Below are 16,195 nucleotides of genomic sequence, written 5' to 3'. Positions count from 1 at the left end.
AAATATTATTTAATTTCTAATTAAACATCCCCTGTTAATTCAGGAAAATTTTAAACTGTTAAAGAAGAACCATAAATAAAGTTACAAATTTTCATACAAATTACATCTCCAAAACTGCATTTTGAGAAAAATGCTTTTTAAAATTGATATAACCTTCAACAAAAGAATAAAGGTTTTAAAATAATTATATTATTGAATTTCTAATTTATTAGATAAATTATGAACCAAACTAAAAGTCATTTGGAAAATTGCACCGAAGAAACGCTTAGAAAATCTTCATGACCCTGATTTTTTTTTTTTTTTTATTAAGTTACAGAGTTTGAGCATTTTCCTAAAATCCCACATTTCTATTTGCGAACATTCGTGGTCTCTGATCGTAAGCATGGTAATTTTATTCGATTGCAAACAACACTGGCGAATTCTTAAGTCGCATATTGCAAATGTTCCGTGACCTGGTGTGTTGCCAAGGCCGTAATTCGTCACGAGTCCATACAATCCGCCTCATTGCTTAATCCCGCGACAATGCTGATGACAATTACTAATGAGCGCAGATTTATTTGCCGTTCAAGTGAGCAGGCGGATTTATCAACGGCTGAAAAAAATCCAGAGGGCTTCCTCGTGTCATAACTTAATTTCTGCAGTGATGCGCAAACATGAGGAATGGCCCGCGAGAAATGTACGTACATTATGTAAATTAGGCTCTCTGCTGGCTCTGCTTCAAAGTCACACGCGCGCCGTGCTTATCCTTTTATTCGCGAGCATTATTTATCATTGCGTAATTTTGCGTCAAAAATTGAGGTTTAAAAATTATATTTATATCTAATTTTTAATAATTCGTATTAAAATGCTAAATTTTTTGATAAAATTTCAATTTATCAATATTTTATTGTTTTAAATTTAATATAAATATTTTTTTTTTACAAATTTATTCTGTACTTGTATGGTAAAAATTATTTAAAAGACATAAATATATTTTGTTTTTACTTTTTTTACTTAACTTTTTGACCAATACAATTGAACTTAAAAAATTTAAAAATAAGTATGTATTTTCTCAAATTTTCTTTTGTTTGACAAACCTTTGATATCAGATAAGACATTAAATAAGAAATTTCAAAAAATAAAAGTTGAAAATAAAATCAAATATCAAATATATATAAAACAAATAATGCTTTTCTCATTTTAATTGGATTAAATGGAAAATAAAAAACTAACGAAATTGGAATTAAAATCCACCATTGAGACTGCCGCCCCTATATTATACAGCTGATGTAAAATTTTCTATATGCAAATGCAACCAGCATAGCATCCGAGAGCTACTCTCGGAGAGACACAACTGCTGGTTGCGATGGGCCAGTGAAATATGACTCGTAATTTTGCACGTGTGTGCGCGACGTCGTCGACGACGGATGATAATAGTCGACGGCGCTCAGTCGGGGCAAATCATTTTAAAGAGCGGCGGCGGCGAAACCCGAGCCACTTAGCGATTCAAGCGGCGTCCGCAGGATTAAAACCTGTCCGACCGACGCGGGGAGCTTTTTTGGCCAGTCGACTTTATATGCAGAAGAAAATGTAGAAGCCTTGATTGCGAGACCAGCCGCAGATGTATAATTATTTCCATTCGCGCGAGAGCCGAAATTATTCATTAAACGCCTCATTTGCATTTTGGCCCCTCTGCGACGAGGTCGCCCCGGTCTGTGTGAAAAAAAAGTGCTGGGCGCACATTTCACGGTGTTGTACACATTTGGCTATGGGTGGTTTGCGGAGGTAATTTCGCTGACAAGATACGCGTGAACCTAATTTATTTTTCGGGCTACCTATTAATGAGATGGAAATAGCGCTCTTGTAAAAGGTTGCGTGTTTTTAAATGATTTTCTTTTTTAAAGAAGATCACTTTTTCATTAAAACTTTTAATTTTGTGATTTATTATAATTGAAGCGTAATTAATAATTATTGACAAATCATATAATTGACTGCAATTTAATTATTCTGGGTCAGATAATGACATGCAGCAAAATAAAAAAATATCAGAAAATTAAAGGAAGAAAACGGCATTAATTATTTTATATTGAGGGTCAAGCTTTGACAAAATCTTATCGACTATCGACTTGTGCAGAACCTATTTTTTTTTATCAATTTTACCTTAAGGACTCCTTATTGACATAATCAAATCAAGTCTTTACAACAATGGTTTGTTAAATTTCTAATAATTGCCAAAAACGGCTTCTATTGTTGTAAAGACTTGATTTGACTATGTCAATAAGAAGTCCTTAATGTGCCTTAACGGTTCTATTTTTTTATTATTATTGTTGTTTACTTGTCCACATTGTTACAAATAATACAAATATACATTGTTTAGATTCAATTTTTGAAAATAATTATTAAGAAAGAGAGATTGTTGGACAAAAAGGCATCACCACTATAACAAAAATTTTGCTAAAACTTCCCAGATCCGCAGCTGTGAGCCTCGGTTGACTTTAATAAAAAATCGCCATTCAATTGAATTGAGCACTCGGCATTATTTATTAGAAATTGTTTGGAAATTTAGCGATTTTTCAAAATTATTTAAAAGTTCTGTTTTGCTCAGCAAACCACTCACAGTTCACACACACTATAAATCCACGAAAAACATTGTGTTTATAATGTAGTTTGTTTTTAATTAAATTTAATTATTAAATTTATTCTGTATTAATATTTAATATTTTATATCTGCAATAATTAAATTAATTTACATTAATTTATAATTAATATAAATTTTTTATTGGTTTTCCAGCAGTAAATTAAGATCATGTAGCTTTAAATGGAATTAAAGTAGTGAAAATGTTTTGAAATATATAAAAATAAATCACACACACATCTACAGATAGGATGAAATGTAGAAATATTGTTGGTCACGGCAGGCTGTTTTGGATTAAATGATAATTGTTAATTTATATATATAATCAACAAATAAAATAAATCTCTTTTGATTCTTCGGCAAAATATTATAATGAAGTCTAGATTTTAGCAGAAATTGTCATTCCAAGTTTAAAAATTAATGGGCTAATACTTAAATTGACCAGAATAAAAACTTAATTAAAACCCAGTGTGCTAAAAATTTTAATTTTTAAATGGAATTTTTTTATGAAAAGAGCACATTTTCAAACTATCAACTCTTATATACAAAATATAATAAAAAGTGTCTTATAAAATTTCGCCAGAATTTTATTATTGGGTGGATAGTCTGAAAAATCTGCTTCGTCCGCAGGTGTTTTTAATTGAATTATTCATCCTCGTGCTCAGTGACGTTGAAACTGTTGCCCAAGTGAGCGAATTAGCGAGAAAAAGTGATCGCATGTCAAGCCGAAGGATTCGAACGGACCACAGTTGACAACCGGGTTTTTATCATCTCTTGGCTCGTGAAACCCGAGCCGAGCCAAAGGACGACTATCAAACAGAGATTGCGATCTCTCCGCGTTTTATTAGATGTGACTGAACCCTCGCCCGCTCGTTTTTTATGGTCCACGAACAGATTTTGTACACCTCAAAATTTTCATATTAACAAAAGGGGGAGCAGACGTGTCGTATATATTCTGTTGTAATTTGGCAGAAGATATTTTTTTCGCGACTTTGCGGACAGCAGATGGCGGAGAAAAGCTTCGCTAATTGAATCTCGAATGAAAAAATTGCAGGCAGAAGGGAATAAAACGTCTTAAAATTTCCAGAAATGTGGAGCTTTTTAATTAATTTTGCTGGTAACATATGTCTTGGGAAAGTTTCCACTCACGTGTAATGAACTCTCGTGCAAGTTTATCTCGGCGCGTTTAATTGCTTTTTATACACACAAGCCAAACGCTTAAAGTTCATTTACAACTCGTCACGTGCTGGGGAATCTTTCCTCTGCAGCTCGAGAAAATCAATAAGCACCTCAATAGCCTCGGCCGCTCGTTTTGAAGAAAAATAAAATAGCATGAGGATGATGAATGTATAAATTGCAGACATTTTGAGGATTCATTAATTTAAATTTTAATCAAATGTATCAGGTACGATAAAATAATCTCGTGCAGAATATTTTCTTTTATAGATCAAGAAAATCAATAAGCTCCTCAATGGCCTCAGTCATTCTCGTCTTCATCGTCGGCGAACTTCCGAACGATCGGATAATTAAGTCGGAGCTGTCTCGAATATATTCCTGAGGTATTCCATCTTTTTCGGCGGCACTCAATTGCTGCTCCGCTGGCGTAAATTCAGTTTTCAGCGCTGTTGGCATGTACCTTGAAATATAATTTTATGAAATTAAATTTTGGCAAGATTATATATTACAGTCTCTGCAGGTGACTAAAATTATCTCTAGCAATGATTTTTAATTTTAATTATTATTTGCGTTCGGAAGATTGCAGTGAATAAGTTCACTCACAATGACCTGATAACTTATAATATTTCAAATTTAATAAGCAAAAAAGACACAAAAAAGAAACAAAATTTTATTAGTTTTTTGGTTATATATACATATCAATGTTTATATTTTTTTTCAAAATAAGCGCTCATCATTTCATCAAATTAATAGCAGCAGAAATAGATTATTTTTATCTAAATCTGTTGTGAACAAAATAATTCTTTATCATTTCAGATTGGAAGATATTTAATAAAACACGAGGGGTATTTAAGTGGGAGTTTAATTACGTTGAAAAATTATTTTTTTTTCAAATTGATTTTTAAAAACGAAGTAAATTGCAGGAATTTCCCTATAAATTTTGATATATTTAACTTGTGCTGGATTGACTTCAATCTTTAGATACTTTTCCCATTAGAAATCATGAATTTTTATTGCTCTCATGTAGACTTAATTATTGGAGGTGGTGTTGAAAGTGATTTAATTTCAAATTTAATTCAAATAATTTATTTTATTTCATTGATGTTAATTATGTATTTTAATTATTACCTCACTGCAATGACAATCCCAAAGAGACGCAAGCTAAACGCAGACTTTTCCAATTCCTCTAGAGAAGGCGCCAAATCGGGATTAACATTCGCCTTGAGCAGAATTTTCACCAAAGTCGAGTGGTAGAATTTTAGCAATTCCGACTGATGGTTCTGCCGGAACTTGCGACTTGTAGTCAAATGTAGGAAACTCAAAATGTCCAAAACTGGAGGAGCGTATCTGTAGTTCTGAAAGTCGACCAATGTGGCCTTGACCTGTCCGCTCGGTTCGTTCTTGAAAAGCATGTTATTCAGCCAGAGGTCTCCGTGCGACAAAACGTTTGTAAATTTTGCCGAAAATCCCGAGGCCATTTCGGCGCTGTCGTCCCAAGCTTTGCTCAATTTTTGTGAAAGTTTTTCTTTTGGCACCTGAGCCACTTTGTCTTTGAACTCGTCCATTTTTAAAATAAGTCCCAGGGTGGAAGCCAGGCTGACCGCGTGCCAAGAGGCTGCGATGTCCAGGTCAGCCCTTTTTTCCTTAACGAACAGCACCTCGTGGTGGTTTTTCATGTGGAAGGCCATGATTTTGCCGGTTTTTGCCTCAATGGCGACGCTGCCGGCGTGCAGTTGGGCGACGGCCTCGATCAGGGCCTTGCAATCGGCCAATTTCAGGTACTCGTTTTTGTCCCTCATTTTATACCCTGCCCTCAGCAAGTCCTCAAAAACCAGGTATTGGTCATCGCAGATAATCAAACAATCCGGGGCCGGTAATTTCATTATTTTCAGCGCATCGCACATCATCGGCAACAGTTTTTCGTAAATTTCGCGCTCCTTGGCGAAAATACCAAATTTTGAAATAAAGGAGCGGAAAGAATTTGCTTCGGGAACGCGTTTGACAAAGAAACTGGTCTGATGGGAAATGCGGCTCTCCTGGTATTGCACCTGGACGATCAAGTGCTCTCCAAAGTACCCAACCCTTTCGCCTCCGTTGATGGGCTTCAGGGTGTAGCCCTTCAGGGTCGCATTCGGTCCGACTGCCTTTTGAAGGGCAGTTTGCACCTCACTTGCACTCAAGAACGCTTGTTTCGGGCTTTCCATCGCGACTGCCGAGCTATTTCTCATTGTTTGAAAGTTATTATCTTGCGGTTGCACTTTGATATATTTGTTTGGGTTTGTTCATTTCATAATTTACTCGGCCAACTTGAGTTTGTTTGATATTTTACATCTGATCATTGGCTGCGAATTGCTCAAATTATTTTCTCCCTTTAACAGCTCAAACGAATCAAATGAATGAATTAAATTAAAAAAAGCTATTTGAACATAAATAACATAATATATTTGCTAATTCAATTTTTATTTCTCATTTTATTATCATTTTATTCATTATTGATATTTAACAGAATCGTAAATAGTAACTAAATAATCACAAAATTTGTGGTTTATTGCAGATTAGGCTAATTATATTTTAAGGGCGAAATTTATAGTTATTTTACATTTTTAATTGAGAAAATTTAATTAGAGTTCATAAAACATGCAGAATCGGAGATAAACGACGAAAACAGAATAAACTCTTATCATTTATCAACCTCTTTATAAAGTATAGACCATCAGGAAATAATACGTTTTGAAGAAAAATAAAATAGCACGAGGATGATGAATATAATAATTTGCAGAAATTTTGACGATAATCACGAATTTTAATTTTAATCAAATGTATCAGGTACGATAAAATAATCTCGTGCAGAATATTTTCTTTTATAGATCAAGAAAATCAATAAGCTCCTCAATGGCCTCAGTCATTCTCGTCTTCATCGTTGGCGAACTTCCGAACGATTGGATAATTAAGTCGGAGCTGTCTCGAATATATTCCTGAGGTATTCCATCTCTTTCGGCGGCACTCAAATGCTGCTCCGCTGGCGTAACTTCGGTTTTCAGCGCTGTTGGCATGTACCTTGAAACATATTCATGAAATAAAATTCTATACAAAAATGCGAGGAAATATGAAATTTAATGCCAGATTTTGAAATATTAAAATTAAAAATCCGCACCCCTAATCTAATAATTTTTCAATATAAAAAACCTGTGAAAGTGGTAAATAAACTTGATGGAAACTAGAATACTGAGAAGTTGCAAAAGGAGCTTTTCGCAACACAAGTATGTGATTTAAGCTTGGACAAGGAAAAATATAAAAAAAGTTAATAATACATTTATGTTTAATTAAAATTTTTTTATAATAAAATTTAAATTAAATTGTTTTGATTCATAAAAAAATTCTATTATTTATGTTTATAAATTAGGTAATTATTTTAATTATTAAAATTTTATAAAATTTTAAATGAATTTTGTAAAACTTCAGTGTATTTGATTGCATACTGGCTTTTAAAAAAATAAATATAAATAAAATATTTAATATACTACAGATTCAGACAAATATGAGTCATCGTCAATTAAAACTATTATTACTTCACACAAATTAGTTAGCCGCCCTTTGACAGACGGTCTTGTTATTTAACATTTTGTTAATTAGTTAGTTCTATAAATTACTGTTAAATTTCACAACTAATCCAGCGAGGGACAGGAAAGAGCAACTTTGAATATTCTCTCCAATTCAATTGAGTTCCGAACAAACCCCATTTTTAAGCATTAGGCTCTGGATAGGCAATTTAGCTTGAAATTCATTTGACATCAGAAATAAAACTTAATCTGCTTTTAAAATTCCTTGCTCATGGCTGGCGTTAATAATTTAAATTTTATAATATATTTTCAGTTTTATTTATATTTTTTATATTTTTTATTATATGAGTTATTTTTTATTATACTTCACTGCAATGAAGATCCCTGCTAGACGCAGATCAAACGCAGACTTTTCCAATTCCTCGAGAGAAGGCGCCAAATCGGGATTAACATTCGCCTTGAGCAGAATTTTCACCAAAGTCGAGTGGTAGAATTTGAGCAATTCCGACTGATGGTTCTGCCGGAATTTGCGACTCGCATTCAAATGGAGGAAACTCAAAATGTCCAAAACCGGAGGCGCGTATTTGTAAGTTTGAAAGTCGATCAATGTGGCCTTGACCTGTCCGCTCGGGTCATCCTTGAAAAGCATGTTATTCAGCCAGAGGTCACCGTGCGACAAAACGTTTGCAAATTTTGACGAAAATCCAGAAGCCATTTCAGCGCCGTCGTCCCACGCTTTGCTCAATTTCAGCAGGAGTTTTTCTTTTGGCACCTGAGCCACCCTGTTTTTGAACTCGTCCATTTTTAAAATAAGTCCCAGGGTGGAAGCCAGGCTGGCCGCGTGCCAAGAGGCTGCGATGTCCAGATCGTCGCTTTTTTCATTTGCTTTGCCCACTTTGTCATAGTTTCTCATATGGAAGGCCATCATTTTGCCAGTTTTGGCCTCAATTGCGACGCTTCCGGCGTGCAGTTGGGCAACGGCCTCGATCAGGGCCTTGCAGTCGGCCATTTCCAGATACTGGTTCTTGTCCCTCAGTTTGTACCCTGCCCGAAGCAAGTCCTCAAAAAGTAAATAATTTTCATCGCTGATTATAAAACAGTCCGGAACTGGAAGTTTTGACACTTTGAGCGCTTTGCACATCATTGGCAATAGTTTTTCGTACATTTCGCGTTCCTTGGCAAAAAGCCCGAATTTTGAAATAAAGTCACGAAGCAATTTTGCGTCCGGAACGCGTTTGACGAAGAAACTGGTCTGATAGGAAATGCGGCTCTCCTGATATTCCACGAGCACGTTGAAATGTTCACCCATGAATCCGACCTTTTGTGAAACGGGCTTCAGGGTGTAGCCCTTCAGGGTCGCATTCGGTCCGACGGCCTTTTGAAGGGCAGTTTGCACCTCACTCGCACTCAAAAATGCCTGTTTCGGGCTCTCCATATTATCAACTGCTTGTAGACCAAGTTGAGATATGAGTGTGCAAAAAGTTGTTATCACAGTTTCGCACTAGAGATTGTGCTTTTCATTATTTGTTTATCGTCCTGAAATAATTTATGAGCTCTCATTTGCAATCGCTTGTTAATAAAATAAAGACTCCAGTGGAACGCTTGTTTGTATTAATTTTGTATTTAGAAAATTTAATTTACTTTAAACTTTTTACACATCAGCTACATTAACTTATCCTTTACTGGAGTCTAAAAATAGCTAAATATAATTATTAATTATTTCAAGTTTACATAACGCCATATAGTGGAAAACTTAAATTTTTTATTTTTAAATGTCTACAAATAAAAAATTGAAACTCGAGAAAAGCTCAAAATAAAGTTATAAGAATTAATCTCATTTCTTTTAAAAAACAATCTAAATAGAACTCATTTAAAATTTTTAATTTGTCTTATTTAAAATTGAAATAAAAATTTAATTTTTATATTTTTTTTTTTACTTTAAAACATTGTTTATTATTTAAATTTAAAATTTTAGCTTATTCTATTAATCTGTGTTCTCTGCGGCGGCTGTATCTCTTTAGATGGCAAGCATTTAGCTACATTTACATATATTTGCTTGTTTTCATGCCCTTTATATTCCTCATCCTTCTTTGTCATTTTATTCATTATTGATATTTAATAGAATATTGATAAATAATAATTAAATCATGAAATTGCTGCTTTAATCTAGTTAAGTATAATCAATTTGCATTAGACTAGGTTTTGTTTAACCTTTGTAATTATGAAAATTAGAGTAGCCAATAATAATTTGCCGACAATATGTGTTCATATGACATAAGAAGTGTGCTGGCGATAAATTATCAATCACTATTATTTATATTTCTCAGTTGATACATAAATTTGTAAAACAGAAGAGAGAATTTAAAACTAGCAAATGTTGGCTAAAACGCCCGATATCAAAAGAGACTTGGGCCGCCGCGGTTAATCTACAAACGACAAGAAAAGTGCCAACTCTATATTAACCTGTAGCCATTTTATAGAGGACCCACCGGCAACAATACGTTTTGAAGGTAAAATATAAATATATATTTATAATTGCAGCAATTTTGAATTTTTTCACGATATGATAATTAAAAATATTGGTCTACAATAAAAGCCTTATCAGAAATATTCCCTGCTTTTTACTTATTTAAGTCTAATCAGGTTGATAATCTTTTCTTTTAGAGCTCAAGAAAATCAATAAGCTCTTCAATAGCCTCGGCCACTCTGGTTTTCATCGTCGGCGATCTTCCGAACGAATGGATAATTAAGTCGGAGCTGTCTCGAATATATTCCTGAGGTATCCCATCTTTTTCAGCGGCACTCAATTGCTGCTCCGCTGGCGTAAATTCAGTTTTCAGTGCTGTTGGCATGTACCTTGAAACATATTTATGAAATTGAATTCTAGTCTTAAATCTCAACAAAATATTAAAATTAGTGCCGGATTTTGTAATATTTAAATCAAGAAATCCGCACCCCTAATCTGAGCGCTAATCTAATCATTTAGCAAAATACTTCATGCTAAAGTGAAAAATAAACGATTATGGAAACTCATGGAAACTAGAATGAAAAAAAAAGTTTTTCGCCATACAAGAATGTGATTTTAATTTTGATGAAGTTAAATTAAATAAAATAAGTTAGTTTCTTTATTTTCTTACTGCAAAATTTTATAAAATTGGGTTTTAATTAGGAGTTTTCATATAAAAATGAAGTTTTTTTTTGCCATTAAGTAATATTTTTAGTGAAACTTAAGTGTATTTGATTACAGTAGATTTATAGTCAATTAAAAGATATATAAACTTTTTTATTTTATAGAAAAGGAAATCAAATTGATTTGATGGTTTTTATGACAGTAGAACTAACCTTAATTGACACAAATGTGCAAAAAAACCCCTGTAATAGAAGGATTTTATAATTTACAACAATTATAACATGGCATAATTAGTTTATCCGACTACCGTTTAGTGCAATATTATATATAAAGTAAGATCTAAGATCGCATTGGATTTTAATTTTAGAAACCTTTTTGCAAGTCTAATTACTCTTAACATATTAATAAATAAAAAATAAAAATTTAATATCACCTCGCTGCAATGGCAATCCCGAAGAGACGCAAGCTAAACGCAGATTTCTCCAATTCCTCGAGTGAAGGCGCCAAATCTGGATTGACATTCGCCTTGAGCAGAATTTTCACCAGAGTCGAGTGGTAGAATTTGAGCAATTCCGACTGATGGTTCCACCGGAACTTGCGACTCGTGGTCAAATGGAGGAAACTCAAAATGTCCAAAACTGGAGGCGCGTATCTGTATGTTTGAAAGTCGATCAATGTTGCCTTGACCTGTCCGTTCGGGTCATCCTTGAAAAGCATATTGTTCAGCCAGAGGTCACCGTGCGACAAAACGTTTGCAAATTTCGACGAAAAACCCGAGGCCATTTCGGCGCTGTCGTCCCACGCTTTGCTCAATTTCTGTACCAGTTTTTCTTTTGGCACCTGAGCCACTTTGCCTTTGAACTCGTCCATTTTTAAAATAAGTCCCAGGGTGGAAGCCAGGCTGGCCGCGTGCCAAGAGCCTGCGATGTCCACAGCAGCCGTATTTTCTTTTTTTATCACCACCTCTTGGTGGTTTTTCATGTGGAAGGCCATCATTTTGCCGGTTTTCGCTTCGATGGCGACGCTGCCGGCGTGCAGCAGGGCGACGGCCTCGATCAGGGCCTTGCATTCGGCCATTTCCAGATACTGGTTCTTGTCCCTTAGCTTGTACCCTGCCCTAAGCATGTCCTCAAAAACAAAATAATTTTCATCGCAGATGATCAAACAGTCCGGAACTGGTAGTTTTGGCACTTTGAGCGCTTTGCACATCATTGGCAATAGTTTTTCGTACATTTCGCGTTCCTTGGCATAAAGCCCGGTTTCGAAAATGAAGTCGCAATTTGTTTTTGCGTCCGGAATGCGCTTGACGAAGAAACTGGTCCTGCTGGTGGCCTGGTAGGAAATGCGGCTCTCCTGGTATTCCACCTGAACGATGAAGTGCTCGCCCGTGAATCCGACCTTTACGGTGCCGCTGACAGGCTTCAGGGTGTAGCCCTTCAGGGTCACGTTTGGTCCGACGGCCTTTTTAAGGGCACTTTGCACTTCACTCGCACTCAAGAACGCTTGTTTTTGGCTCTCCATCGCAACTGCTTGTGGACCAAAAGTATCTCAATGTTTAAAAAGCTGTTATCAGCAGTTTTGCAGTCGTGATTGTGCTTTTATTTGTTTGTTCACGATATAATTTATGGGCCCATTCCCCATTTTTGGCTAATAGAAAAAGGCTGTTGTGCATTGCTGGTTTGTGTTGTTGGAATGTGGCAAATTAATTTTTCTTATCATAATAATCTTTCATTTTTCTCATTAATTCTCATCATTATACATAATACAAACAAATATAATATTTAAATCCGTTACGAGCATTAACGATTAGTATTTTGCTAATTTAATTAGTGCTCAACTGGGTTTGGTATGTTTATATTAATTTTAATTGCATTTAAACTAAGATAATAAAATATAATAAATTACTAAGTAAATGTAATAAATCTGTTTTATTTTAATTAAAAATATTTATTAAATAAAATTTTATTAACAATAAAATAATAAATTTTATAAATGTAGCTAAAAGTTTGTTAAATAATGATTAAAAAAATTTTTATACCTGTTTTTATGAAAAGTATGTTTTTTTAAAATTTTATGAATAAGCAAAATTTTTGTAAATTGATAACTGGAAACTTAAATCAAACTTACTGACAAGCAGAATTAAAATCTAACTTATGTACCAAATTTTTATTTAAAAAACAATCACACATAAAAAAGTGAATTGAAGCAAAGACATGTTTATTTATTTATTTTTTTTTTTTTAAATATTCCGCCTTTCATTTAATTTAATTTTGAGAGCATCAACAAGACAATTTAATGTGTCCAACACGCGCTCTTCAAAGACCCTTCCAATGGGGCCGCGGCCGAAAGCGGCGATCAGTGCGTCAGATTGGTCCACGGCAAACTCTTTGGTTGCATATTTTTCATTTGAGGTGAAGCTCGGCGCTTGCGACGGATCAATCAACCCTTGCTTCAAACAAATCGGTATATATCTAAAATAAGAAAAAAATTGAAAAAATAATAGAGATTTGATATTAAAGTGCACCTTGCTGCCATCACGGCTCCAAAAATTTCAAACTCTTCGAAGCTTTGGTGCGTCTGTGCAGCGAAATCTGGCAGAAGAGTTTTTCTATCCAGTCCGGCCGCCTTTAAAAAATCATCAACTTGACGAATGTAAAATTCGATCAAATCATCCTGGTGTTGTGCTCGGAAGTCCCTGGAAGTTGTGAGGTGCAGCAACGTGAGCAAATCAAGTGCGGGCGGCGCGTATCGATAAACTTGAAAATCGACCAGAACTGCGTCGACGCCGTCAGCGTGGTCGTTGAAGAGGACGTTGTTGACCCAGAGGTCACCGTGCGACAGCACATTTCGGTACTTGGCGGAGAAGCCGGCGGCGACGCAGGCTGCTTCCTCCCACGCGACGTGCATTTTCTCTTCGTCCACTTTCAAGTTGTGCATTTTGCCGAGCAGCGAGCAGCACGTTTTCCAGGTTGAGAAGTGCCACTGCCGCGAGACGACGTTATCGGACGTGTTATCGGCAATTAGGGCCTCTTTGAGGCAATGGTCGGCGATGCGGGGCATCAGTTTGCCGCTGGTGGCTTCGGCGGCCAGCGAGCCGGCGTGCAGCGCGGCGACCGCCCTCACGGCCGCCTCCACCTGTCGCCGGCCCAGCAACGCGTACTTGTCCCACAATTTATAGCCCATTCTCTGCAAGTCCTGCAGAATCACGTAGCCGCTGTCGTCTCGCACCAGGTAACAATCGGCCACCGGCATCTTCCGCCGCAGACTCCTCTCCATCAGCGGCACCAGTTTCTCGTACATTTCCTTTTCCTTGGCGAAAAGTCCGTGCTCGAGGACGAACGTCCGGAAACGCTCGCCCGCCGGAAGTCGTTTCAGGAAAAACGAAATTTCTGAATTTTCGCTTTCCTGCTCCGAGTAGTGCACGGTGAGGGTGTTGTGCTCCCCCATGAAGCCCACATTGGCGCCGACGCCCTCTTCTTTGAAGTCCAACACGCGGACGGCGTCTTTTTTCAGCGCCGTCCGCAGCACCAGCTGCACCTCGGCCCGACTCAACCCGCGCTCGGTCATGCTCTTTGTGCGTCTTTCGAGATAAAAGGCCGCCGAGATACTCGTGCTTCTCTCTTGTGGCATTGTCTGGTTTTATTTCAGTTTCCCTCTCGGTGTGGCAAAAACAAATATGTTTGTTTATTGTTCACTTGCGATGAGATTGATATTCTATTTGCTCGACCTAGAAAATTGAATCGTTTGCGCTGTAAACAAAAACAACGATTTTTTAAGATATATCGGAAAAAATTGGCACACGAGGAGAAATTCTTGATATAAACAGACTTTTCCCGTGCCCTCTTTTATATAATTGTGGTTTTTGTGGGCAAAAGGATAAACAATTAGCTTTGTCATGTTACCAAAATTTAATAAATTTAAAAAAATAAATAATAAATAAATCCTAATAGTTCATATTTTTTATACCTATGCAATTTTGAGATGTTGCTTAAAACTAAGTCCTAAATAATTTTTCCTTATCCACTCTAATGTGATTAAGCTCCCGTTTTTTATTCTTTTTCATATTTTCTTTAATTTTTAATTCAAAATTTAATTATTTAATAATATTAATTAACGATTTAATTATTTTAATTCGTAAAAAGTTTTCAGCAAATTTTTACAACATGAAATTCATTAATTAAAATTAAAAAGGACTCTTCAGCGTCTCTCATCATCAGAAAGTAGTTGAGCAAATTATCTCGAGGTAATTATCTCTCCGAAGCTGATTTGTGGCTTTTTGTTCGCGTTTTTTTTCTGTCTCCGGCGTGACAGTGGCAATTTTTCATCCATATATAAGTTGCTACTGTGTAATTACATTCGTCTGATGCTATGCAAATAACACCTTCTGCGTCTCGGCATTAAAATACTCGTCTTGGCACTCGGCGCAAGATTTTATCCAAACCTCAACCGCTCTCTGTCTCTCTCTTGTCTGCGGACAGAAATAAATGTTAAATAATGTAACATAATTTAAGATGCATGCATAGAGTCCTATAAGTCCTATTGATATGGTAAACTAAAAAAGGGATAAAAATTTATTAATTTAAGCAGGATGCCTTAATTTTTTTAGAATAATTATAACAGTTTCGAGATCTGCGTTCATTATTCAGTAATTTTTTGGCTATACAATAGCAGCACGCGAAAATCATACATTAGCTTGAATATATTTTAAAAAGATGTTTGCATATTTAAAAAAGTCTCAAACGCGAAACGTATCCAGCACGTAAAGGCGATTAGTCAAAAGTTACTAATTTAACAATATACGAGAGGAAAGAAAATATGTTGGTATTTCCGCAGCAGCTATTTAGGCCAAATAAGCTTTTAACACTCTATTCTTCACTTTTGAAATGATTTAAATGTATTTTTCTACATAATTTTATTTCTAATTTGCCACAACAGGTTGAATTTGCTCAAATTTTTCAGTTCACTTCAAAATCAGAACTGTTCTTAGCTATTGAGTAATTTTTGTCGAGTCAATTTTATTAGTGTGTAGATATTTCATATTAAGTTTAATTATTAATTCCGATCCAACTATAAATTAAATTCCATAGTTGTAAACCCTTTCTTCTCTTTTTTCCAATTTAAAATTTTTGTATTGACCGAGAAGAATAAATAATAATAATAACATAAATATAATGTCGAGAGTAAAAAAATAATGCGGAGGGTGTTGAACAACTACATTTTCATGAAAAGATGATAAGTCTATTGTGCATCAGTGAATTTTTATAACTTAATTGATTTATCTCTTTACTGCATTTTTAAAATTAAACGGTACCAATGTTGCAACTTTATTAATACATATAATATGATAAATTTGGCTATAAAATTTAATATTAAAATAAACTATAAAAAATAAAATTTTTTATTTAAAGTTTAAATTCTTTACATGTTTTATATTAAAAATATAAACTAATATTTATTATAATAAAATTGTCATTTTTAAAATCTTTTATTTTGGTCAAATGATTTCTCAAAGTTCAAATATTTTTTCCTATTAATTTGCAGTTTAATTTTCAGAGGTTAATAAACCGTCAAAATTATTTTCTTTCTGCGTCCCTTGGCGAAAACTGCAAGCACGCGTGTGGCGGCGACACACGTATGTATATTTTTGTGTCCGGCGTCGAGGTTGCGGGCGACAAGGCGGATCGGTGTTCTGCGGACGCCGCCGCACGACCCGCC

The 16,195-nt window shown here is 35.2% G+C and overlaps 3 protein-coding genes across 3 annotated transcripts; all 3 read right to left on the bottom strand.

Annotated features, from left to right (window-relative positions):
- Nucleotides 1-3,734: 3,734 nt before the first annotated feature.
- LOC132194924 (uncharacterized) lies at nucleotides 3,735-9,264 on the bottom strand. Its single transcript, XM_059616522.1, has 4 exons — nucleotides 7,716-9,264; nucleotides 6,677-6,847; nucleotides 4,919-6,070; nucleotides 3,735-4,250 (listed from the first exon to the last, which is right to left on the bottom strand). Exons 1-4 carry the CDS (start codon nucleotides 8,783-8,785, stop codon nucleotides 4,055-4,057), a joined length of 2,589 nt encoding a protein of 862 aa, XP_059472505.1. The 5' UTR covers nucleotides 8,786-9,264; the 3' UTR covers nucleotides 3,735-4,054.
- Nucleotides 9,265-9,274: 10 nt separating this feature from the next.
- LOC132194922 (uncharacterized) lies at nucleotides 9,275-12,001 on the bottom strand. Its single transcript, XM_059616521.1, has 2 exons — nucleotides 10,914-12,001; nucleotides 9,275-10,206 (listed from the first exon to the last, which is right to left on the bottom strand). Exons 1-2 carry the CDS (start codon nucleotides 11,999-12,001, stop codon nucleotides 10,011-10,013), a joined length of 1,284 nt encoding a protein of 427 aa, XP_059472504.1. The 3' UTR covers nucleotides 9,275-10,010.
- A 644-nt stretch (nucleotides 12,002-12,645) lies between these two features.
- Nucleotides 12,646-14,055, bottom strand: LOC132194715 (uncharacterized). The gene is made up of 2 exons (XM_059616172.1): nucleotides 13,005-14,055; nucleotides 12,646-12,951 (listed from the first exon to the last, which is right to left on the bottom strand). Exons 1-2 carry the CDS (start codon nucleotides 14,045-14,047, stop codon nucleotides 12,720-12,722), a joined length of 1,275 nt encoding a protein of 424 aa, XP_059472155.1. The 5' UTR covers nucleotides 14,048-14,055; the 3' UTR covers nucleotides 12,646-12,719.
- Between the last annotated feature and the right edge of the window lie 2,140 nt (nucleotides 14,056-16,195).

This window comes from Neocloeon triangulifer, unplaced genomic scaffold (genome assembly GCF_031216515.1).
Source record: "Neocloeon triangulifer isolate White Clay Creek 2 clone unplaced genomic scaffold, ASM3121651v1 ptg000008l, whole genome shotgun sequence".
Lineage (NCBI taxonomy): Eukaryota > Metazoa > Arthropoda > Insecta > Ephemeroptera > Baetidae > Neocloeon > Neocloeon triangulifer.
Note: the sequence above shows the minus strand (reverse complement) of the source record. Positions and strands in the feature narration are given on the sequence as shown.